The 27,028-nt window shown below is 35.0% G+C and overlaps 1 protein-coding gene across 16 annotated transcripts in view; it reads left to right on the forward strand.

Annotated features, from left to right (window-relative positions):
• Window positions 1-5,413: 5,413 nt before the first annotated feature.
• Window positions 5,414-27,028, forward strand: part of TDRD15 (tudor domain containing 15) — a 240,743-nt gene continuing 219,128 nt past the window's right edge. For 14 of the 16 annotated variants that reach the window (XR_007402956.1, XR_007402962.1, XR_007402957.1 and 11 more), the window contains exons 1-2: window positions 5,414-11,551; window positions 15,266-15,377. Coding sequence is in view for 1 of the 16 variants with exons in the window: in XM_049095633.1 (XP_048951590.1) it covers window positions 5,440-11,551; window positions 15,266-15,324 (6,171 nt within the window). In the remaining 15 variants the exon portion in view is untranslated. Of the gene's footprint in view, window positions 11,552-15,265; window positions 15,380-15,640; window positions 16,753-27,028 lie in introns of those variants that run through there. The other 2 variants (XR_007402970.1, XM_049095633.1) reach the window with 2 other exon arrangements.

Raw genomic sequence — 27,028 nt, forward strand, 5'->3', positions numbered from 1 at the left:
TTGTTGCCAAAAAAAAAAAGTTTGAAAAACTCTAATTCAGCCCTCTCATTTTACAAATTTAGAATCTGATTCTAAGAAACAGTTCCCCAGATCTCACACAATTGAATCTTCAGTAAAAATCCTTTCCTGACATCTAAATCTTGTGTATGCAAAGTACTTTCATGAATATGGTAATAGTCTGAAGAATAGACTATTGTGTAAAGGTTATTGGATCTAGAACATCTTGGTTTAAATTAGGTCTTTAAATGTCCATTGTATAAAAAACCACTGCTTAAAAACATGTTTGGTTTTATTTTTTTATTCTAGTTAACATATAGCATGATATTTGGTTTTAGGAGTATAATTTAGTGATTCTTCACTTACATACAACACCCAGTGCTCATCACAAGTGGCCTCCTTAATGCCCATCATCCATTTAACCCATTCTCTCACCCTCCCACCTCCCCTATAGTAACCCTCAATTTGTTCTCTGTAGTTAAGGTTCTCTTATGATTTGCCTCCCTCTCTGTTTTGTTTTATTTTATTTTATTTTATTTTATTTTATTTTATTTTATTTTATAAGATTTTATTTATTTATTCATGAGAGACAGAGAGAGAGAGGCAGAGACACAGGCAGAGGGAGAAGCAGGCTCCTCGCAGGGAGCCCGATGTGGGACTCGATCCCGGGACTCCAGGATCATGTCCTGGGCCAAAGGCAGGAGCCAAACCACTGAACCACCCAGGGATCCCTCCCTCTCTATTTTATCTCCTTTTTCCTTGCCTTCCCCCATGTTCATCTGTTTTATTTCTGAAATTCCACATATAAGTGAGATCATATAGTATCTGTCTTTCTCTGACTTCTAGCACTTAGCATTATATCCTCTAGGTCTGTCTTGCAAATGCAAGATTCCATTCTTTTTGATGGTTGAGTAATAGTCCGTTGTGTGTGGATATATCTAAATATTTCTATCTATACCTAAATATATATATCTAAATCTATCTCTCTATATTTATATATCTGCATAACTTCTTTATCCATTCATCAATGGACATTTGGATCTTTCCATACTTTGGTTATTGCTGATAATGCTACTATGAACACTGGGGTGCATATGTATTTTTGTATCCTTTGGGTAAATATCTAGTAGTGCAATTGTTGGATCTCAGGGTGGTTCTATTTTTAACTTTTTTTTTTTTAAAAGATTTTGTTTATTTATTCATTAGAGACACAGGGAGAGAGAGAGAGAGGCAGAGACACAGGCAGAGGGAAAAGCAGGCTCCATGCAGGGAGCCCGATGTGGTACTCAATCCTGGGTCTCCAGGATCATGCCCTGGGCTGAAGGCGGCGCTAAACGGCTGAGCCACCGGGTTGCCCTATTTTTAACTTTCTGAGGAACCTCCATACTGTTTTCCACAGTGGCTGCACCAGTTTGCTTTCCCACTACAGTGTAAGAGGGTTCCCTTTTCTCAGGATCCTCGCCAACATTTGTTGTTTCCTGCCTTTTAATTTTAGCCATTCTGATGGGTTTGAGGTGGTATTTCATTGTGGTTTTGATTTCCCCAATGAATGATGTTGAGGCTTTTTTCATGTGTCTGCTAGCCATTTGTAGGTCTTTGGAAAATGTCTATTCATGTCTTTTTGTCTGTTTCTTAACTGTATTATCTGTTTTTTGGGGGTGCTATTTGATAAGTTCTTTATAGGTCATGGATACTAACACTCTACCATGACATCTGCAAATTTTTGATTACTTCCTTCACTGTACAGAAGCTATTTATCCTGATGAAGTCCCAGTAGTTCATTTTTGCTTTTGTTTCCCTTGCCTTCAGCGATGTGTCTAGTAAGAAGTTGCTGTGGGGATCCCTGGGTGGCGCAGCGGTTTACCACCTGCCTTTGGCCCGGGGCGCGATCTTGGAGACCCGGGATCGAATCCCACATCAGGCTCCCGGTGTATGGAGCCTGCTTCTCCCTCTGCCTATGTCTCTCTGCCTCTCCCTCTCTCTCTCTCTCTCTGTGTGACTATCATAAATAAATAAAAATTAAAAAAAAAAAAAAAAAGAAGTTGCTGTGGCCGAGGTGTCCTCCTCTAGGATTTTGATGGTTTCCTGTCTCATCTTTAGGTCTTTTATTTTCATGTATAGTGTACAAAAGTGGTCCAGCTTAATTCTCTCATGTGTTGCTGTCCAGTTTTCCCAACACCGTTTGTTGAAGAGGCTGTCTTTATTCCATTAGATATTCTTTCCTGCTTTGTCAAAGATTAGTTGAACATGTTTGGTCTTAAATTCCCTGTTTTTTTTTTTCCTCCTAATTCTCTGAATTGTTACATTTTAAGCTTCAAAAACACAAGGGTAGAGCTTTATCCATGGCATTGGGAACTTTCTTCATGATCCTATTAAGCCAGCATTGAAGAGGTAGGTTAAGGAAGCTGACACCTACAGAATAGATTGTCTCCTCAGTCAAGAATCTTTTCCAGGACACCTGCGTGGCTCAGTTGGTTGGGCATCCAGCTCTTGATTTCAGCTCAGGTCATGATCTTAGGGTTGTGAGATTGAGTCCTGTGATGGGCTCCATGCTCAATGTGGAAATTCTGTCTTCCTCTCTCTCTGCATCCTCCCTCTCAAAAAACAAAACAAAACCCCTTTTCCATAGTAGGGGCCTTTGGTAACCATCACACAGGACCTACACACTTAGGTGTCAATTCTTAGGGGCTCATCCACGTTTCTCTTCTTCATACTTACTTGTAAGTCCTGCAGTCTTTCTCCATTGAGTTACTAATCATCCTGTGGAATTAGCTATTGTCCATTAATAGGAATAGATTATTAATGCTAGTAATTTCTTCAAGCACAGTAAATGTACTCTTAGTTCTACAATTGTGACTATTTCATTTTGATTCTCAGGCAAGGCCACTCCAGTGCTTCAGCAATTTCTAGATGTTACTGGCATTAGATGAGAGCATATGCAAACTAGGCTCGGACTTTTTTCTCCCTTCTCCTGTGAAACTCCACATGAAGCCATTTACATTGTTTGAAAGAAGGTTAAGTAGTGTGGAGGAATAGGCTTCTGGTAGTTTGAGTATGCCATTTAACTTCTTTGTGTGTTTGGGTTTTCTTTTGGCTCATATTGTATATATTCCTTCATTTAATAAAAAAGTCCTACATTTGCTTTTTATGCCTAAAGAGAAGTGTAGTTCCTAAAAGACTTAAGTGTTTTGTTTTTCTTTTTCCTATTAGATGAATGGTCACATGACCTTTTGGGTGAATGCCAGGAAGAATTTTCTTGTGTTCTAGTACAGGATCCTTTCTTGAGTACCTGGTCTTCCCTCTGTATAAGGAATGATATAGATCTATAAACTGACTCAGGTCTGGAAGTTTAGTACAGGCCTGTGATTTTAAATAACAGTCGCTTAAGGCCTTTCTTGTCTTGAAGTGTTATGATTTATTCTAATGAAAGTTTTTAGTGAATTTAATCCATTGACTTGATTTTTTAATTTTTTAGACTCCAGGGTCAAATAAGCATAGCTGTAGTCTGTAGTTCAGACCATAGTGATTACCACCTAATTAATTATGTAGGAGGAAATAAAAACCCATAGTTGGAACCCAGATGTCCCTAAATCTTAACCCTTCTCTAGCTTCCAGTGGCCAGTTTCAGCTTTTGGAATTAGGCTTTTAAGTCTTAGAAAAAACATCTGTTGATCTCTGAGAGAACATTTATACTTTGATAAGATTTTATATTCCTGTCTTCTATATTTCTTTTTATCTTCTGAATTTTGGGGTATTCTCTCAATTTTTTTCTATTCTGTTTACCTTTATTTTGTGTTGACTTTCCCCATGGCAGTTTTAAATTCCTTATGTGTATTTTTCTAATTCGGTTGCTGCATCTTGACCACTTACTCATATAAAAATGTGTTCTTTTGACCTTTTGAAAACAGAAATCAGACTTTTGAAAAACAATTATTTGCTGTCTCATATTTATTCCTTAGAGGAGCATTTCCTTGGCTTTTTAAGTGATTTTCTTTTTTAAGGTCCAGTATTTTTCTCATCATAAAAAGAAATTGATAGTTGTAAAGCATTAACTCTAGGTCAAGTAGGAGCTGAGATGTGTCCTGTAATAATAGATGTTGGTTCTAGCCTGAATTTGGGGAATATTTTATACTTGAATATTGATTTTACTTTTAGAGTCCCAACAGTTTAGAGAAAATTAGCTGGAGCCATAGTTAGAGTAGAGAGCTTTGCCTCTGCTGAAGATTTCTTTTCCCTCCATACTTTTTGTGGTCAGCCATGCCAGTGACAAAACCCGGATGCACCTAAGTTGCTTTAGGGTCTTTCCATGCCTGGTTTTCCTTAATGGTGTTCAGGAGTTAGCCTATTGCCCCCTCAAAGAAGAATCCAGAAGTTGTATAGTGATACTGATAGGGTCCAAATGTTACTAATTGAGAGTGGGGAGTATAAACCTTGTGTCCCTTGTGGGTTCACCATCTGCCCTTGCTTCTAGGATTCACCTCTTTGAGTTATAGGTTGTTAGAAGAAGTCTGCATGAGGGAAAATAGTGTTCTCACAGCAGTAGAAAGAAGTCTCCAGTTGCCTTTACTTGGCTTCCTTCTTGTACTACATCTGTCTAATATCTAGGAGAAACTTGGAAGTTTCTAGAAAATTTATTTTTCTAGAGTGTGGTTTTCCTATTTTCCAAGTGTGGTTATTTCAGTCATATTTTTTGAAAGTAGAAGGCAGTGAAGTTAGGTATATTGAACAAAATAAAAATATAATTTTTAAACCAATATGTTTAGTTTGAAAAACAGGCACATAATTTTTTAAAAAAGAAATAGCACACGAGCAGCATAGGGGTAGATGGAGAGAGGGAGAAACTTAAGTAGGTTCCATATCTAGTATGAAGCCTAACTCAAGCTCTGTCTCAGGACCCTGAGATCATGACCTGAGCTGAAATCAAGAGTCTGACACTTAACCAGGAACCCCAGGCATATAAGGATTTTAAGGTTAATTTTTATTTATTTATGATAGTCACAGAGAGAGAGAGAGAGAGAGAGAGAGAGAGAGGCAGAGACACAGGCAGAGGGAGAAGCAGGCTCCATGCACCGGGAGCCTGACATGGGATTCGATCCTGGGTCTCCAGGATCGCGCCCTGGGCCAAAGGCAGGCGCCAAACCGCTGCGCCACCCAGGGATCGCGGATTTTAAGGTTTATGTTTACATACTGAACCTGTAAAAAGGCTAATTTCAAATTTATGGAAGGCTAATTTCACTTAATCATAACAACTGTCTGCCCAGAAGCTAATTAGTACTTATTATTTGCTTTTAGAAAATGGATTCTACATCTCTGTTACCAACGTTTTTAGACGTGGATCTGACAATATCACATGTAGAATGTCTTCCCAAGGATATTCTGGTGAAATTTCAAGGCAAAAATAATATTGAATGTGAGTTTGACTACCACATATTACAGCGGGAAATGCAGCACATTCCAAAAGAAAAAAATAATGTGGACATTGATGAATTTTGCTTGGTAAAAGAAAGTGTATCTGGCGAATGGCAGAGAGGAAGAGTCATGGAAAAGAAAAATGAACTCTATACAGTGCTCCTCATAGATCATGGAAAAGAACTAAAAGTTAATAGTACACAGGTTGCTTCGGCCTGTGGCAACTTATTTGAGCTACCGCCACGGGTAATAGTTGGTATTTTTGCCAACATACTACCAAATGGGGAAAGATGGCCTCCTAAGGCTTTGAATTACTTCAAGTCATTAGTAGGACTACAAGTGAAAGGCTGTGTACAAGCTGTTTTGCCTCTTCAAATGCTTCTTCTTGAAGTGCCAAAAATTATATCACAGGTTCTTGAATTACAATTAGGCAGACTTATTGATGGGGATTCGTTTCGTCTTATTGTGGAAATGTTAAAAGAATTCCCACAGGAAATATCAGATTTACTAAAACATAAAAGACCTGAGTTACCATTAAGTAATAATGATGCTTCACTTGATATTCAACACATTCTGGGTAATTTGCAGCCAACTTTGTCAGTAGGCAGTATTGAAAGTATAAAGATATCCTCTGCATTGAGCCCAAGTAAATTTTATTGTCAGCTAATTAAATGGATTCCAGAATTAGAAAACTTAACAGTGTGTATGACTTTGCATTATGATACAGCCAGTCAAGAAAGTAGTCCCACATGTGATAACTTTGGACTACTTTGTGTTGCCAAAAGAAGAAATGGGCAGTGGCATAGAGGAATTCTTCAGCAGCTCTTGCCCAATAATCAAGTGAAAATTTGGTTCATGGATTATGGCAATAGTGAAGCTATACCCTCCATCCATGTAAAGAAACTTAAGCAGGATTTTATTTTAGTACCATTATTTTCATTTCCATGTTCTCTGACATATTTGCACAGTCCAGATAGAGATGCCAGAAAATCTCAACTGAGTGTATTTAAACAAGCTTTGTTAGGACAAATAGTATATGCACACCTTGACTGGTTCAATAAGGATGAACATTTGTATTATGTAACACTACAAACTCAGGAGTCTACAACTAATTCTAAGTGTCTGCTGAAGACTGTAGGCACACAAGTACTCTGTCCAGTGTCTGAATCAAAAATCTCTAATATGTTTAAGGAGACTAATGCTTCTGATGTTAACAGCTGTGCAGTTGAGCATTTTACTGGAAATATTGAACGGCCGATAGACTCTCTAAATAAAAGCACTTTGAAAGTAGGTTTTCCTGTTAAAACTGTAGAGATGGACATACGGGCTACCTATATTGCTTTTGTGGCCTATGTATTAAACCCATCAAATTTTTGGGTACGCACTAATGAACATCAGCATGAACTTCAAGATATAATGAAAAATATAAACAAATCTTATGACTTGTGTGAAAATGATGAACTGATTCTAAGAAATCCAGAGCCCGGATTATTATGCTGTGCTAGATACAGCAAGGACAGATACTTTTACAGGGCTATCATCACTGAAATTAATGGTTATAAGATTAATGTTTATTTTATAGATTATGGAAATACTGATTCCATACCATTTTTTGATGTAAAAATTTTGCTTCCAGAGTTTTGGGAGTTGCCTGCCTTAGCCATGTGCTGTTCACTTGCACATATATTTCCTGTTGAAGATTTATGGGTTAAGGCAGCAATTGACTATTTTAAAAAAATTGTCTTGAACAAAGCAATTTTGCTTCAAGTTATAGCAAGAAAAGATGACAAGTACATTGTAAATATTCAGAGTATTGAAGCCTCAGAAAATACTGATGTTGTCTCTCTCATGTTACAAGCTGGATATGCAGAATATTGGGAAGTAGAACCAGAATGTCTCCCCAAATCTGTAAGTGAATATTCAGTGTTAAATTTAAAGTGTAAAAACAAAGTTAATATTAAAGTCCTATCTGCCCTTCTTGAAGGACCTAAACCTAAGAAGTATCATTCAAATAAGCTAAAAGACAGTAACTTGTCTTTGTTAAAGTCCCCAGCTGTTAACTTCTCAGATTTAAGAAATCCTTCTACCTTGTCTGTGGGACCGGAATCAATACGACCTTATAAAGAATATATGTTTAAACCAGGAACAGTCCTTGAAGTCAAGTGTTCTTCTTATTATGGCCCAGGAGACTTTTCATGCCAGCTTCAATGTAAGTTAGAAGACCTAAAATTACTAATGGATCAAATTCAGGATTATTACAGCATTCATTCTGATCCTTATCAAACTGGGCAGATTGCTTGTGTTGCTAAGTATTCCAAAGATGGGAAGTGGTATAGAGCTGCTATTTTGACTCAAGTATCAAGAAAAGAATTTGACATAGTATTTGTTGATTATGGTTACCAAGAAAGGGTTTTAGTTAAAGATATTTGTGCTATTAACCCACGTTTTCTTGTTTTAGAAGTCCAAGCCTTCAGATGTAGTCTTAACCATTTAGTTGAACACATCAGTGGTAAATTCTGTTGGACAAGAGAAGCATGCAGAGACTTTAGGAATTTTATTTCTTCCTCTGGAGGGTTATTGACTTGTGTCATTTATGCCTTAGCTCTTATATATCCAAACTGTTTATATAACTTGGTGGATTTACACTCTCCACTTACTAGTGCAAGAGAATTTCTCATTAATCATGGCTCAGCACAGTATAGTATGTTATCAAAGCCATTCCCATCTTCAGTTAGTCTTTACAGTTACTATTATTCTTCCTTTAACATAAAAATTGGAAGCGAGGAAGAAATATACATATCTCACATATATAGTCCCAAAAAGTTTTATTGCCAACTTAGTAGAAATATTAAAGACCTAGAGATGATAGAAACAAAAATCGTAGAGATTAGTAACCTCAAAAATTGTCCAAAATATGATCCTAGTAAAACGAGGTTGTGCATATCTAAGTATATAGAAGATGGTGTCTCTTACAGAGCTTTAGCAATGCCAACGGATTCATTAACTGATTTTCTGGTCTATTTTGTGGACTTTGGAAATAAGCAGTTAGTAGAAGAAAGTACATTGAGGGTGATTTCAGATCAGTTTCCAGAATTGCTGTTTACACCCATGCAAGCTATTAAGTGTTTTTTGTCAGATCTTAGAGATGTAGATATTCCAGCAGAAATCAGTGGCTGGTTTGAAGATAACTTCTTAGGAAAACCGTTAAGGGCAATAATATTGTCCAGGGAGTCAGATGGCCAGCTTGGTATAGAATTGTATGATGGCTGTCAACATATAAATGAGGAAATTAAAATGTTGCTTCATGCTTATGGAAAAAAACATTGTGACCAAGCACACTGTGTGGAAAAGAGTCCTAAAATAAGTGAGAATGAAAGACTTGCTGTTTCTTTGAAAGGCAAAATAGAAAACAATTATCATCATAATATGATAAATAAAACTAATCTAGTAACGTATTCTGAAAACAAAATAGATCAATTAATGAATCCTGGAAGTACATATGCCAAGCTTTTGAAACCATCAGTTTGTTATAAAATTGAACCGGTGTCAAAAACCAAAGTGAACTCTTTGAGTAGTGGACTAAAAAGTAAGGGAGTAAAAAGTGTCTCTGGATCTGCACATGCTCTCGATGAAAATGATGTGGGCCACAGATCAGTAAGGGTTGTATCACAGTGTTTTAGTGGAGAATTAAATCAAGCAGCCTCTCAAAACCCATCTAATCTTATGAGACCACAGATCAAAGATCTTCCTCAACCCCAAATCTATTTGAATGCCAAAGTTAAAGGATATGTTTCTAATATCAGTAATCCAGCAAGTTTCCATATCCAGCTGGCTGAGAATGCAAATGTAATCATCAGACTCACAGATGCTCTAAATGGAAGCAGAGCAAATTTAGTGAAAGAGAGAAGAAAATCAGTGAAGCCTATGGTGGGAGACCTTGTCATTGCAGAATACTTTGGTGACCATGCCATCTACAGAGCAGTAATTAAGAGAATTTTGCCAGGAAATTCTTTTGAAGTGGAATTTATTGACTATGGTAATACTGCGGTAATAAGTGCTTCCAAAATTTATGAATTTCAGAGGGAATTCTTAACTGTTCCTCAGCTAGGAATCCATTCTTTTCTTAGTGGAGTCAAGTGGAATGAGCCTGATGAAATATGGGACAGTAACACTGTGGATTTTTTCACATCAAAAGTGAGTAACAAAAGAGTTTCTTGTGAATTTTTGAAAAAGCATGAGCGGAGATGGGAAGTCAGTATCATTTGTGACGGAACGTGTATCATTAATGAATTACTGAAATGGACAGCATATTCAAAACTACAGAAAACAGTATTGCAGCTGCCTGTGGCTGTCTCTCAAAAGGTAAGCTCTGGGGAGGATGATGAAATGAAGAAAGGAAAATCAAACGAGTGTAAAGGTCCTGGGATCCTTCAACCATCCTGCCAACAGCTGGTTAAGATTCCTTTGGAAGAGTTAAAACCTGGACAACTTGAAAAGTCTGAAATACTTTATGTCTCAAAAAGTGGGATCTTTTATGTGAAGTTATCCAAAAATAAAAAAATCTTATCAGATTTAACAGTATTAATCGCCAAAGAAGTAAAGAAACCCTCTTTATCAATTGAAAATATTGAAAAAGGTTTAGAGTGCTTGGCAAAATCTAAAAAATCCTTGAAGTGGTATCGATCAAAAGTAGCAAAGAAGTGTGTTGATGAGAAAGTGCTTGTTTTTTTAGTAGATTGTGGTAAGTATGAAATAGTACCTTTCAGTAATACCAAGATGCTTAGTAATGAAATTAGAAATATTCCAAGACAAGCTGTGCCTTGTAAATGGATTTGGTTTGAAAATTTCAAAAGCCGGCCATTTGAGTCCATTGTGGGTTTATTTGCACATTTGGAAATAAATATTCTTTTCCTGAAATATTTGGACTCTGTGTGGAAAGTAGACATTCTGGTAGATGGCCTGTTACTTTTGGAATATTTAAATTTAAATAAAGTTCATGTTGAAAACAAACTTACATCTTCAGAAACTATTTTGAGTGTGGAATCTAAGACTACTGTGTCCTCTTGTACAACAAGATCATATACTTGGGCCCAGCTCCACAATGGAAAACAATATTCTGGTATTGCCACTGCTATTTCTGATCCATCAGATTTCTGCGTTCAGTTAGAAGATTTCTTTGACATAATGAAATCTCTCTTTGTGTTGCTTTCTGATCTACCAGAAAAGTTGCAAAGAGTGCCTCAAGAGTGCATAATTCCCGGTGCAAGTTGTTTGTTCAAATATGAATTGGAAGATCAGTGGAATAGAGTAGAAATTTCTGAGGTCTCTAATCAATCTTTATTACTTGTGTTGATCGACTATGGATTTTCTGTTTCCATACCTTATTCAGATATAAAAAATCTGAAAGTTGCTCCTGTCGAACTTTTGAATATACCAAGGTTGAGTTATCCTTGTATCTTACATGGTATCTTACCTGCTGAAGGGAAACACTGGAATGTAGAAGCCAAAAGTTTTTTTCAAGATTTCCTAAGTAAACCAGGCTTAGTTTTTCAGTTTAGGACATATAATCTTGAAACAAAACTGAAAGTAGAGGTCATTCATGAGAAGAACAATTTGGCAGATATGTTAGTCGCTTCTGGTTTTGCAGCGTATTGTAAAGATTCAGATCATCTTAATGATGGAGTTAGTACTGGATCTACTACAATCCAGCCTCAATTACAGGGGAAGCCTCTCTTCCCATTGTTAGATCAAAATTGTTATAGAAGGGAAAATATAAGTTGTACCTGCTCTGAGAAACAAAGGCAAAAAGAGAAAACTGTAAAGAGGAAAGAAGTCTACCAGAACCTCTTAAGGAAAAGCTGTATCCGTAAAAGATTATATTCTAGAAACGTAACTCTGAGAGAGAAGGCTGATTTTGGGCAGTGTAATCCCCAAAGTTCCTTTACATTGGATACGTGTTCAGCTTCATTTTGGGAACCACCTAATAGTTTCAAGAATAACATCAATTATGCTGAAAACATTTTTGAAAAACTACCAACTGAAGAAATACAGGAAAACAACATAGTGGATTTGAGAATAGCAGTAAAAGCATCGCATGCTAATGAAAAAATTGTATCAGAGGAACAATTTAAGGAACCCTTAAAGGGTAAGTAGCTATTTTAAAAAAGTAGATTGTTTTTGTAGATTTACTTTTTATTCTTTAAATTTTTATTATATGCCAGAATTATCCAAATTGAAAACATTTGTACTGTAAGACTTTATAGAAAATCTGAATAAATGGATAAATGGGACTAATCACTTAATTATAAGATGATACGGGACTGTTTTTTCTTTTTTGGAATGGTGACCTTTGAGAATGTAATGAAAGTGGAGAACATTTTTAACCATATATGCATGCACAAATACATGACATTTTACAGACGATTTCAAGGGTTTCACAAAACTTAAAGGCCCATAAAGCTCAGGTTAATAAATCTTGCTATTAGTGAGCTCCTGGCTTCATTTTGAAGAACCAATTTTCTCTTATCGGTTTCTTATCAGATGAAATAGATCTTTATTTAGGTTTTTTGAGTGTACTTTTAGCATATTGCTAATGCAGTTACAGTTATGGAATAAACTGATGGGACATATTTCCTCTTAAATTTTTTAGATGTCAAACTGATTCTATAATGTTAAAATTTTAATATGTTATAGCTATAGTATCGGATTTTTTAATACATGTTGGGTTTCATTTTCTCTGTGAATTAGTTACTGAGGATGTTTGTAGGCTATAAAAATGCTTCTTGTTTAATGAATGTTCTGACTATAAATCTGTTATTCCATGTTCTAACTCGTATTCTAGCAGGTTACTTTCTTTTAATGGCAGAGGGATCTTGTTTTTATTGACATATTTTAGAAAGAATATTTCATTTGAATTCATATTTAGGTGTTTTATAGTGAATGGATATTTTAAAATTGGCTCTTATTTTTGAATATTTTGTTACTGAATTAGCGGTTATGGTGGAGTGCTTATTATGTTCCAGGTGCTGTGTTAAGGTTTTCATATGGATCCCTCATTTAAAGGTTACCAAACTCTCAAGTAGGTTGATACTGCGGTTTAAATGGAGTCTGACAACTAGCTGCCTGAATTCTAAATCACCTTAGAGAGGGACAAGGAGGAAAACAATTGGTGAGCTAAATACCACATTTATTAATAAAGCAACAACCCCAAAATAATACTGATAAATGTGGGTTTATATCTGTGGGGAAAATAGGTTTACCAACAGTAGGCACAGAGCTGGAACTGCCCCTCCCTCCCATGTGGGGGGGCCTACCCCTGCTTGAGACATTGATCTCCCAAAGAAAGGGAGGGAGGAGGAAGAGGCTACCTTAACTTATTCCTTTGTCCTCCTTTGTCCTCCAAATGGACCAATCAGATTGGCCCTCCTCCTGGTCTAAGTAAGGAAGCCAAAAACCAACAGAGTGTTGGGTGAGGAGAGTGCCACACCTGTGAATACTTCTACATGGGAGGAAACTTCAGGAATGGGAAGACGCACCCCCCAAAATTATCACTGTTTTATGGATGAGGCTCAGGGCAATTGTCCATGGATAGAAGACAGGATCTTAGTTCCCTATATACTTAGCAACTCTGACGTCTCCAACTCTATAGTCTTTTGTTAATTACTTATATTGCCTTCTGAAAAGCAGTTAGATCATTTGAGGCAGAGTTTTCAGTAAGCTTCTGGCCCTCAGCCCATACATTTTAGCGCTTCCACAATTTCTTTTATTACTCTACCTGAATATATTTCCACCTTCATTTTTCTTAAATTCCTTAAAAACCCACCTCAGGCCCCCATCTCCATCCTACCTCCTGCATTCCTAGCACACGGTGAATCAATGAGTGAGTTAAATGAAGATAGCTATACCAAAAGCAGCTAATAAAACATCAGATTATAGTTCTAAAAATTTTGAAGTTTTTTTTTGGGAAAATCTTTGAGGCAAACATAAGAAACATGGTTTCACAGACTTAGAATTTACTAACACATGTGCTATAATCAGTTTTAAAACAAAATAAGACAACAAGATGGTTTCGTTGCTTTGAGTACTGTCCAGGCTCCTAACACTTATTCCTTGACCGCCAGCAGTACTGTAGTAGCCACTGATGTTTGCTATTACTGCTTGCACATGCTCCGGATCTTAGGGAAAAATGGTTTTAATTCTCTGTTAGAGCTCTCAATATTTGAAGTTCTCTTCCCTATTAAAGAAGCTAGAAAAGTGGTGCTAGTGCCCATGCTTTTCAATCTGGGCTTTGCGTTCAAAAGGAAGCTTTAAAAAATTCTGCCTGGGTCTCACTTTTTAGAGATGGTTTTAGTTGATCCAGCTGTGATCTCACCGTCTTAAAGCTCCCCGGGTGAGTCTAACGTCCAGCCAAGGTTGAGAACCGCTGTTCCAGAGACTGTTGTGGATAACTTTCTGAATTGTTAGAGAAAAATACTTATTTTGGACTTCACAAAACCTGTTAGAATCTATCGCTCTGGTATTTGGAGTCCAGACAATACATAGTGAGTCATAGTAGTTCTGTGCTAAACTTAACTCAAAGTGTCATTGTTTTAGAAATGGCCTCAAAGTATAAGGCGTTTATTTTGCCTTGCCCAGGTATTGTTTTAATTATACATTTAGAAAATTGGCTTAGCTGTCCCATAGTTTCAGCCTACTATAACATATCTGTATTAAAATATCCAAGCTAGTGTTTTTTATTTGCAGCCTGTTTTCTCAGAATAAGTTACTAGTGTGTGTCCAAGATGTCTTTGCTGTTGTTGCTTGCTTGTTTTTCCCTGGAAGTCCTTAAATAGATAATTATGGGAACTAGGAGAATGTAACAACCCTTTGAAAAGCACACAAATATCGAGTTACTGAGGCAGTGCGTGATGCTGATATGTGCTACCTTCCTACAGTTGCATATTTAACTAGAGGACAACTTTGAAAGAAATCTAGAATGGCAACCCATTTTTGAGGAGACTTTTGTCTGACCTTTTACATTCAAGATGATATAGCTAGATATCCAAAGGGGAATGGCTGATAGGCATGTAAAATGTTAGGCTGAATTCTGAAAATACAAGACTTGTAAGTGATACTTATGGATCACTTGCATTGGATCTAGCACAGTATTTAAAAGTATGGGCAATGAGGCCCCACTCCATGAGTTTGAATTCCTGCTGCATCCCTTCTTAACTGTGAAACTGGAGATAAGCTTTCTAACATATTGATTTTTTTCAGTTTCTTCATCTGTCATATGCAGCTAATGATGACACCATTGGCTGAGTGAGGGCTACATAAGTTAAGACCTGTGAAACCTCTTCACTAGTACCTGGTACAAAGTAAATGCTCACTAATTCTAGAAAAATCAGACATTCTAATAAAACTACTGTATTTGTTTTGAAAATCTTTTGTGAAGTAACTTGAAAAATTGCTGATGTTGCTCTGCATGAAATTGCAATATTTAGGACAGTGTATAACAGGCACATATTTGCAGTAAATAGATTAACAGTTAAATCTTTTTGGAAGATTGGATTTCTGATAGAATTCTTGTTCTAAATGAAGACTAGAAGAAACAAAAATGTATTTTATTTTCCAGAATGGATATATATTAGTAATTATTTAAGAAAAGATGTTTTTAGTTAAGTGTAAGTATGTTTTAGTATATGTATAATCTGTATGCCATATTTCTTTCCTTTACCTTTTTAAATTATGACTATTAGCAATTAAGCAAAAAATTCTGTTTATAGTAGGAACCTTCAAAATAATGTCATGACTATTAATGAAACCCATAATTCTTGGAAAATATAATCTAACATACTAATTATTCTTTCTTGTTTTTCAGTGCAAGGAGATGAAAGCTCAGATCTTTTATGCATCAGTTTGGCAACAGATAATACATAGGATACCCAGTAATTCCTGTTTTGTTTTAGATGCTCCAAATATATAATAAAGTGGTAAGCATATGACAATTTCTAAACTCAAAGTATCTGAAAGGCATCTAGATTGTTCAGATTATTTTCCTAGCAGACAGTGATTAGAATGTTACAGATTAGAATGTTACAAATTTGTTGTGACCAGGAATTATGATGACTTGTTTTCAGAAAGAATATTTAGGAAATGTGTTTCACTCCTAAAGTATTTTAAACATTTTATTTGATAAAGTATTCTTTGCTATATTTTCAGTCATTAGATAATATTTTACTGTTATATCTTTCAGGTGTCTTTCCTGACTAAAGCCTCTGTTTCTGTTGCTACTTTATAGAGTCATCGTCGAGGTCATGGATAGTACATAGAGAGTTAATGCTACACAACCACATTCCCAGGAAAATATGGGTGCTTATAGGACACTTAGAATATGGAAGAAAAGTCAGACTTAATCCCATTCTTCCCTCTCTCTAGCTCATACAATGGGATTTTTCTTTTACTTTATTTTGTGTGTGTGTGTGTGTGTGTGTGTGTGTGTGTGTATATATTTATTTTGGCTTTATATTTTTAGTTATTTGTTGTAGATATTTGTGACATTCAAGAACACTACTGTTTAGTTGGGGGAGAGAGGATTTTGTCAGTGCATTTACTTGTGAATTAGGATTTATCTTACAAGTAAACATTTATTGAGCAAATTCGGAGTATATTCTTGCAGAGATAGAACCATAAAATCATACGAGTACACTTAAGAGTTTCTGCCAAATAGTTTCGAAGAACTAGAGATTTGGTGATTTAGAAAATATTTGAAGAAACTTAGATATTTTCTAAGCTAGCTAGGGCAATCAAATTTATTATTGGTACATGTATATTGAGTGTATTGATGTTGTCATTTTTTTGTGGTTAGGAAGTAATTTCCAGAAATACTGTTGTTTATGAATAGGAGTTTAAATTTGGTATCTTGAAAGTTTATTCGAAGTGAGGAGTGTATTTTTACACTACAAATTAATCTGTGGTTTGTGGTTATTTTAGAGCAGACCATTTAACATTGACTCTTTGTAATATAATTTCTTTGAACACTTTTTTTTTCCTTTTCCCCCAAATCTTACCAGATCTTAGAGATTATTTTGTACACTTTAGAAAAGTGCTTCTATTGGAAAAATAATTCACTCTATACAACTTCTGTGACTGTTGTATCATAGGGCACTGGGCAGCTTTTGTTTGTTTTGGTACCATAAAATATGGCAAAGATAACAATTTGGTTAATTTAAAAAAAAGTAAATGAACTTGAATGCCAAAAAAAAAAAAAGATAAAGTAATAATGGATGTTTTTGGTACCAGTTTTATCAGGAAGAGCCTCCGGTCCTTCAGTTTTTTAGATTTAACTTCATTGAATTGTGTCTTCAGGTATAGTATTTTATGTTTGGAAATAGACAAACTTCACAAATTTATTATAGCATTTGTTGTTAAATACTGTAGAAAATGTTTTTACAATCTACATTTAGTTAATTCCTACTTGTTATTTTTTTTAAACAGAAGCCCAGTATAGAGAAGTAGCTGAATAAAGGATTAAAATAGTTTCCTTTTAAGATATAAATAGTGCTTAATTTAAAGCTATTTTCCTTTTTTTTTATTTTGAAGGCACATCCCTCCCCCCATATTTGTATATTACACTATAAAATTACAACCTGGAGGATGTATAGTAATTCAGAGTACTTTCAAATAAAAACAAATAAAAAAGTATATTCGATGTTAGGATTTATATTTTCTTAGGATTAAGTTATTATTATATTTTACAGATAAATGAATATTAATGCTTTTTTTTCCTAGTCTAAAACACTTATATTAGTTTAAGTTAATAGAATCTGTTTTTTTGTAAATGTTGGCAACAGACTGTTGGTTCAAAATTTGGGAAAGAGTAACTCATTTGACTTTTTTAGATTTAAATATTTTCAAAGTTAAGGATGGTTAAGTTTTAAATTTGCTTTATTCATATAAATTAAAAATATTTTTTGAACTCCTATAAAAATGGTTTATAAGAATGGAAAAAAAGCATTCCATAGAAATGGATTGGTTTTTAAAAAATATTCACATAATCATATTCAAAGTTATATACATGGATATAAAATAAAAACACATAAAAAGTGTTAAAGACAAATTGTTGGGGTACCTGGATGGCTCAGATGGTTAAGCATCTACCTTTGGCACAGGTCATGATCCTGGGGTCCTGGGATTGACTAAGCCCTGAGTCATGGTTCCTGCTCAGTGAAGGACCCTTTGTCTCTCTCTCTTCCCCTCTAGTGCCCTCTCTTGCTATCTCTGTTGCAGTTTCTCTCTTAAATAAATTTTTAAAGATTTTGTTTGAAAGACAAATTATTAATTTATCTTTTCTTGGCACTATCACTTTGATTCTCTTACACCATCCACAAAGATAAACTCAAAATGGATGAAAGATCTAAATGTGAGAGAAGATTCCATCAAAATCCTAGAGGAGAACACAGGCAACACCCTTTTTGAACTTGACCACAGTAACTTCTTGCAAGATACATCTATGAAGGCAAGAGAAACAAAAGCAAAAATGAACTATTGGGACTTCATCAAGATAAGAAGCTTTTGCACAGCAAAAGAAACAGTCAACAGAACTAAAAGACAACCTACAGAATGGGAGAAGATATTTGCAAATGACCTATCAGATAAAGGGCTAGTATCCAAGATCTATAAAGAACTTATTAAACTCAACAGCAAAGAAACAAACAATCCAATCATGAAATGATTCTAAATTCTTCTATAGGAGATTCTGCGTTGGTTAAATTTTATGTCTAAGTTTTTAAAAGATCTGTATTAATATAACTTTTTCTGACTTTTTAATGTGTATTTAACTCTAATATTACTTGTTATAGTTATGTACACCCAAGGGAAGTTATTTTTGTTTTGTATATTGAGTATTGTTAATTTTTCACAGTACAATACTTTAAGTATAGTTTGCTGAAGTCTGAATGTGTGTGTGTGTGTTTTAAAAGACTACTATAGCATTAACAATCAAACCTTGTGTATATTGTGATGAAAAATTGAATTCACTTTAACATTTCCCATAACCAAAGCTAGTCCTTACTCAAACACTTAGAAGTACTTTAAAAGAGGAAAAAACATACTAATTCTCAAAGTTCTTAACCTTTCACTTTTTCACTTTTAAGAAGTGTAGGATTTTTAAAATTACAAATCTTTTTATTTGGCCTATAGCTTTTTATTTTAAAATTTTTATTCTAGTCTTTCTTTCTCTGATTGACTTATTTCTCTCAGCATAAACCCTCCAATTCATCCATGTCAATGTAAAAGACAATTATCATATGGTTTACTCCTATATGGAATATAAGAAATAGTGAAAGGGACCATAAGGGAAGGGGGAAACTGGTGAAAAATGAGAGAGGAAGACCAATCACAGAAGACTCCTAGCCCTGGGAAACAAAGAGTTACAGAAGGGGAGGTGGATGGGGGGATAAGTAACTGGGTGGCAGGCATTAAGGAGGGCACATGATGACATGAGCACTGGGTGTTATACTATATGTTGGCAAATTGAATTTAAATAAAATCTTAAACTCTAGTTAATATTGAGTATTGTACTGGTTTCAGGAATAGATTTCAGTGATACATCACTTATATACAACACCCAGTGCTCGTCACAATGAGTGCCCTCCTTAATACCCATCACCCATTTAATCCATCCCCCCACTCACCTCCCCTTTATCAACCCTTAGTGTGTTCTCTACACTTAAGAGTCTCTTATGGTTTGCTTCCCTCTTTTCTTTCTTCCTCATGTTCATCTATTTTGTTTCTTATATTTCACATATGAATAAAATTATATGGTATCTGTCTGTCTCTGACTCAATTTGCTTAGCATAATACATTCTAGCTTCATCCCTGTTGTTGCAAATGGCAAGATTTCATTCTTTTTGATGCCTTAGTAATAGGTCCTGGGTGTGTGTGTGTGTGTGTGTGTGTGTGTGTGTAAAATCACCTCTTTATCCATCAGTTGATGGACATTTGGGCTCTTTCCATACTTTGGCTATTGTTGACAATACTACTATAAACATCAAAGTGAATGTGTCCTTTCAAATCAGTATTTTTTGTATCATTTGGGTAAATACCTAGTAGTACAATTGCTGGGTCATAGGGTAGTTCTATTTTTAACTTTTTGAGGAACCTCCATACTGGTTTCCAGACTGGCTATACCAGTTTGCATTCCCACCAACAGTATGACGTTCCCTTTTCTCCACATCCTTGCCAATATCTATTGTTTCCTGAGTTGTTCATTTTAGCCATTCTGACAGGAGTGAGTGGTATCTCATTGTGGTTTTTGATTAGCATTTCCCTGATTAGCATTTCCCTGATTAGTAATGTTGAGTCTCTTTTCATGTGTCTGTAAGCCATCCGTAGGTCTTTGGGAAAGTGTCTATTCATGTCTTTTGCCTATTCCTTAACTAGCTTATCTGGTTTTGGATGTTAAGTTCTTTATAGATTTTGAATACTAATCCTTTATTGGATATGCCTTTGCAAATATCTTTTTCCATTCTGTAGGTTGCCTTTTAGTTTTGTTGATTGTTTCCTTCACTGTACAGAAGCTTTTTGATGAAATCCCAGTAGTTCATTTTTGCTTTTGTTTCCTTTGCCTCTGGCCATGTCTAATAAGAAATTTCTATGGCCAATGTCAATGAGGTTACTGCCTGTGTTCTCTAGGATTTTTATGGTTTCCTCTCTCACTTTTAGGTCTTTCATCCATTTTGAGTTTATTTTTCTGTATAGTGTACAAAAGTGGTCCAGTTTTTCTCCTACGTGCTTCTGTCCAGTTTTCCCAACACCATTTCTTGAAGAGATTGTAACAACTCAGAGCAATGGATAGAGAACCTAAGCAGAATAAACATGGCTCTGAATGACACACTGGACCAGATGGACTTCACAGAGATATTCAGAACATATCATCCTAATGCAGCGAGATGCGCTTTCTTTTAAGTGCACATGGAACATTTTCCAGAACAGATCACATACTGGGTCACAGATCAGGCCTCAGTAAGTACAGAAAGATGGAGATCATACTATGTGTATCTTCAGACCGCAACACTGTGAAACTTGAAGTCAATCATAAGAAGAAAATTAAAGACCACAAATATGTGAAGGTTAAAGAACATCCAACTAAAGATGAATGAGTTAACCAAGAAAATAAAGAAGAAATAAAATATGTGGAGTCAAATGAAAAGGAAAACGCAACAGTTCAAACCTTTGGGACTCGCAGGCAAAGGTGGTCATAAGAGGAAAGAATAGAGCAACCCAGACTTACCTCAAGAAGCAAGAAAAGTCTCAAATACACAACCTAACCTTACATCTAAAGGAGCTAGAAATGGGGTAGCAAAAAAAGGCCTAAAGGGAAATAATAAAGGTTGAGCAGAAATGATATAGAAACACAAAAACAGTAAAACACATCAACAAAACTAGGAGCTGATTCTTTGAAAGAATTAATAAAATTGATAAACCCCTAGCCAGACTTTAGCAAAAAGGCAAAGATAAAGGACCCACATAAAGTCATGAATAAATGAGCACAATCAACATCACAGAAATATAAACAATTAGAATATTATAACAAACTATATGCCAACAAATTGGGCAATCTGGAAGAAATGGATAAATTCCTAGAAAAATATAAACTACTGAAACAGAAATAGGAAATCTGAACAAACCCATAACCAGCAAAGAAATTGAATCAGTAATCAAAATTCTTCCAAAAAACAAAAGTCCAGGGCTGCCTGGCTTTCCAGGAGAATTCTACCAAACATTTAAAGGATTAATACTTATTTTTCTCAAACTGTTCCAAAAAATAGAAATGGAAGGAACACTTCCCAACTCCTTCTATGAGGTCAGCATTACCTTCACTTTTATTTGGTTGATAGTTTGGATATAATTTTCAAGCCTTTTTCAGAAGCTTGCAGCATTATATATTTTTTTTCTACATTTGGCTTTTAGAATTTTTCTTAGGTTATATTATCACAGCCATACTAAATATACTTAAGATTCTAGTAGCTATTTCTCTCTAGCTAGGGTACATTAACATCTTAGTGTGAACTCTATGTAATAGTTTTAATGTATTTTCTTGGCCTTCTCAATTTATTAATTGTAAAATGATCAGTTATTGACAAGTTATATTATCGTAATGATTTTCTATGACATAACATTTCTGTCTTGATGTCCTCAAACATACTCCTGTCTCTGAATATTTTCTCCTTAGTACTAAATCATCCTTCTTTATAATCTAATCAGTTTCTTATATGGTACATTCATTCATCAAATGTTTTTGGAAATCACCATATTCAATATAGGAGATACAAAAATGAGTCCAATTCTGATTGTTTAGTTCCAGTGGTGGAAGCAAGTTAATTGTAAATGATACATGGTATGTAATAAGGGTATATAATATGTGCTTTAGGACCACAGAGGGCAATGTGCCTAACTTCCTGAGGAACTAGTTGAAAAAGACTTAAAAAATATGGCCTGTGAACCTGATTCTTGAAAGAACTTAGGCAAACCTACAAGGAAGGAACTTGAGACTGCATAGTACAGCCAAGCAAAACTGACTCGATACAAACCAGTCTTGATTGCCAAGGTCCAAGAGGAACTGGGGGTAGGAAGGGATGGATATGGAGTTTCTTCATGGATATGGAGTTTCTCTCTGGGGCTCTGAAAAGGTTCTGAAATTAAATGGTGAGAGTGGTTACACAACTTCTGTGAATATACTAAAATCCACTGATCTGTACACTTAAAGGTAAATTTTATGACAACTGAATATTCAGTGAAGCTTCTTAAAAATTAAACGTATGAAGCTTTATATATAGCTTATGTATTCAATAAACTATTCCTTGAGACTAGAGAAGAATGGAGCTATGTAATGACATTCTGATATCTACTTTAGAACAGAATACAATCTGAAACCTCAAGATTCAAAAAATAAATGAGAAAAGAGAGGCCTAGGAAGGGGAAAGTAAGATCCTTAGCCCAGGTCATTCGATGCATGTCATTATTAGCTATTGGTGTGTGATTCATTTTTATGAATTTTTAAGTATAGACATAAAAGTATACAAAACAGATCTATAGCTAGAAGTCTTATTTCTGATTGAACCACCCTTGTAACTGCTTCTTAGTTCAAAAATGGAACATTGCCAAGATTCTAGAGGTTCTTTTCCTGTCCTGGCAAATATTTATGCCCTCCTCTCCAAAGGAGCTACTACCTTCCTTTCTTTTTGTGTCTTTAAAATAGTTTTACCACCTAATTTTGCCAACAACCAAGAAAAAAATGTTTTTATCTTTTAATGTTTATATACGGAACTGATAGTATGTTTTTATATCTATTCCTTTCTACAGCTTTTAAATATGGGATTTATCAATTTGTGCAGCTGTAGTTCATTTTAGTTTCTGAATATAAAGTAAAACATCCTATTTTGATGACATTTTTCCAGTTTTCAATTATTTTAAGTAATTATGAGAAATACTATGCATCTTTTCATAAACATGTGCATTTCTGTTGGATGTGTGCTAGGTCCCATTGCTAGAATTGTTGGGTCATTGGTTGTACACTAGTGGTTGTACGCTGTGTACTAGTGTACACAGAGAATGAGGTGCTATAATTACCCACTGGATGTGGAGTTCTCTTCACCTGCTGAGTGTATTTCTGTGGTGGATGTGTATGATCCGCATTGACATGAATCGCCAAGATTGACATACCAAGACTCACGTGCCATTACCACTGGCTCATCCAAATGCCTCTTCTACAGGTTTTCTTTATTTTCCAGATTTGTACCTTCTGAGCCCCAAACAACCAACTTAACCAGTTGGCACTTTGTAGAAGACTATATATACTTACCTCAGATTTCTTCCATTTCCATTCAGAAAGGTTGTGGGCTGTGCCCAAAGAAAAGTTTCTTCTCATCATTGTTCCTTTAGAGATGCCCCTGAATGGAGATGTAGGTTGGCAGTAGTTCATGTTGCCTTGCAATGGCGTACTGAGTTAACATTTATGGGTCAGACTTCCAACGGTCATAGGAAACATTCCTGGAAAGACACAGGTTAGGATTTTTGAGTGTTGAAATACCCTTACATTTCTGGGATGCCCCATTTAGGCATGTTATACAATCTTTTTAATGTCTTTCTAGATTTGGTGCTAGCATTTTTTAAGGAATTTTGTTTATGAGGGATATTGGTCTAAGATTCTTTTCTCCCCCTTTGTGATATCTTCTCTGGATTTGATATTAGGATAACAGAATGAGTTGGTAAATATCTCCTCTGCTGCCTGAGAAATCTTAATGTAGGATTATGTTATTTCTAAACTCCTTTTTAAAGAAGTTTCACTTTCCCCCCATTTTTTCCATTTTCCATTTCTTTGACTTAAGAGTAATTTCTTCTTACTCTGTGCTTGATTTTTTTCTAGCTTCTAGCTTTTTCTAGCGTTCTAGTCTCTAAATCTAGAGAGTTTATTTTATAGCTTTCACTTTTGTATTAGAAGTGCTTAATGCTATAAACTACTTCTTAAGCATTCTTCATCTGCATCCCATATGTTCTAAAGTGTTTTTATTTTTTAGGTTATTTTCTAATACTCCTTTATATTAACTTGGATTCAATGACAATTTTCTCAGTGCTTGTTTTTCTGCGAATATCTTTATTTTTGTCATCACTTAAAAATAATTTTAGGCATATTTTCATATCCTTTGATAAACTCCTTTCAAGCATACAACTCAAGTGTTTGGTAGTTGTAACAAGTTGAGCAATTATCTCCATAAATACCTTTTGCAGCATCTTATTCATCATCATTCCTGCAACATTTACTGTTAATCCTCCTATCCTTCTCCAGTCTTACTCCCTATTTCAGGCAAGGGGGGGGGACTTCTGTCCCTCATGGCTTCTGTTTTATGGAATCATAAAGTAAAGGAATCATATGTTCTCATGTCTGGCCTCTTTCAATGGGCAGAGTGTTTTGCTGATTATATCCTTGTAAATGTTTAAGTTCATCCATGCCCCCACCCATTTCCCCTCTAGAAACCACCGTTTGTTCTCTGTATTTAAGAGTCTATTTGTCTTTTTTTTGTTCATGTTATTTCACTTCTATGGAAATTAACAAATAATGTTTGTCCTCCTTGGACTTACTTCACTTAGCATTATAGCCTTTAGATCCATCTGTGTCATTGCAAATGGCAAGATATCCTCTTTTTTTTTTTTTTTGGCTGAGTTATATTCCATTATAGATACATATGCCACATTTTCATTCATCTATGGATGGACACTTGTGTTGCTTTCATATCTTGACTATTATAAATACTGCAACATACAGAGGAGTGCATATATCTTTTTCAGAGTAGTATTTTCATTTCCTTTGGGTAAATATCCAGTAGTGGAATTATTGGATCATATGGTAATTTTATTTTTAATTTTTAAAGGAACGTCCAAACTGTTTTTCACAGTAGTGGTACCAATTTACATTCCCATTAACAGTTTGTGAGAGTTCCTTTTTCTCAACATCCTTGCTTATGCTTGTTGTTAGTTCCATTTTTGATTTCAACTTACATCTGTCAGAATGGCTAATATTTCATTGTGATTTTAATTTGCATCTCCCAGATGATTAGTGTCTTTGAGCATCTTTTCATGTGTTGGCCATCTGTATGTTGTCTTTGGAAAAATATTCAGGTCTTCCACTCATTTTTAATTGGATTGTATTTGGTGTGGGGTTATAAAAGTTTATCATATATTTTGAATACTAATCCCAATTGGATTTATCATTTGAAAATGTTTTTTCCCATTCAGTAAGTTATGTGGTTTTCTTTTTTGTTGATGGTTTCCTTTTCTGTGTAAAAACCTTTTATTCCGTTATAGCCCAGTACTTTAATTTTGCTTTTGTTTCTCTTGCCCAAGAAGACCTGTCTAAAAGCATTTCTTTGGGCAATGTCAAAGAAACCACCTGTTTATACTTCTTTTCTTCCAGGGGTTTTATGATTTAAACTTTCACATTTGGGTCCTTAATCCATTTTGAGTTTATTTTTCCAGATGGTGTAAGAAAGTGATCCAGTTTCATTCTTTTGCATGTAGCTCTCCAGTTTTCCCAACACCATTTGTTGAAGAGACCATATTTTCTCCATTGTATATTCTTGCCTCCTTCATTGTAGATCAACCGTATAAGCATCGGTTTATTTACAGGCTCTCTGTTTCATTTTTCTATGTGTCTGTGTCAGTATCATACTGTTTTGATTACTATAGCTTTATAGCATATGTTGAAATCTGGGATTATGATACCTCTAGCTTTGTTCTTATTTCCAAAGATTGTTTTGACTATCTGTGGTCTTTTGTGGTTCCATACAAGTTTTAGGATCATTTGTTCCAGTTGATAATTTGATCTAGATTGCAGTAAATCTGTAGATTGCTTTAGGTAATATAGATCCATGTTGACTTTTTCCAATCCAGAAGCATGGAACATCTTTCCATTTATTTGTGTCTTCAATTTCTTTCATCAACATTTTATAGTTTTTGGAGTATAGATATTTTGCCTCTTATGTCAAGTTTATTCTTAGGTATTTTTGGTACAATTATAAATGGGATTATTTTCCTAATTTCCGTGCTACTTCGTTATTAGTATATAGAAACTCAATAGATTTCTGTGTATTTTGTACTGAATTCTAGTAGTTTTATGCTAGAGTCTTTAGGGTTTTTAAATATATATTATCCTATCATTTGCAAAAAGTAAGTGTTTTTTCTTTCTGCCTTATCAATTTGGATGCTTTTTCTTTTTCTTGTCTGATTGCTGTGGTGAGGACTTCTAGTACTATGTTGAATAAAAGTGGACATCCTTGTCTTGATCCTAGAGGAAAAGCTCCCAGTTTTTCACCATTGAGTATGATGATAGCTGTGCATCTTTAACATATGGCCTTCATCATATTGGGGTGTATTCTTTTCACATCTACTTTGTTGAGGATTTTTATCATAAATGGATGTTATGCCTTATCAAATGCTTTTTCTGAACCTGTTGAGATGTTTCTTTTGTTAATATAATGTATCATGTTGATTTATAAATCTTGAACCACCTTTGCATCCCTGGAATAAATACCACTTGATTGTGGTGAAGGATTTTTAAAAATGTATCATTGGATTTGTTTTGCTGATATTTTGTTGAGGATTTTTGTATCTTTTAATCAGAATTATTGGCCTGTAGTTGTGTCTCTCCGTCTCTCCCTCTTTTTTTTTTTTTGGTAGTGTCTTTGGTTTTAGTATCAGGGTAATGCTGCCCTAACGAATTTAGAAGCCTTTCTTACTCTTCTATTTTTTTTTTGGGGGGGGGAATAATTTGAAAGGAATGGGTACTAACTTGTTAAATTTAAATCATTTGAATTATTGGTAGATTCACCTGTGGAGCCTGGTCCTGGATTTTTTTTTTTTTTTTTTTTTTGGTTAGGAGATTTTTTGATTAATGATTCTATTCATTGCTAACAACTTGTTCAAATTAATTTATTCCTAATTCAGTTTTGGAAGGCTATGCTTCTAAGAATCCATTTCTTCTAGGTTACCCAATTTGTTGGCAAAATATTCTTTTTGTTTCTGTGGTGTAGGTTGTTATTTCTCCATTTCTAATTTTGAGGCCCCTCCCCCCCTTTTTTTCTTGATG

The sequence above is a fragment of the Canis lupus genome, chromosome 17, assembly GCF_003254725.2.
Source record: "Canis lupus dingo isolate Sandy chromosome 17, ASM325472v2, whole genome shotgun sequence".
Taxonomy (NCBI): Eukaryota; Metazoa; Chordata; class Mammalia; order Carnivora; family Canidae; genus Canis; species Canis lupus.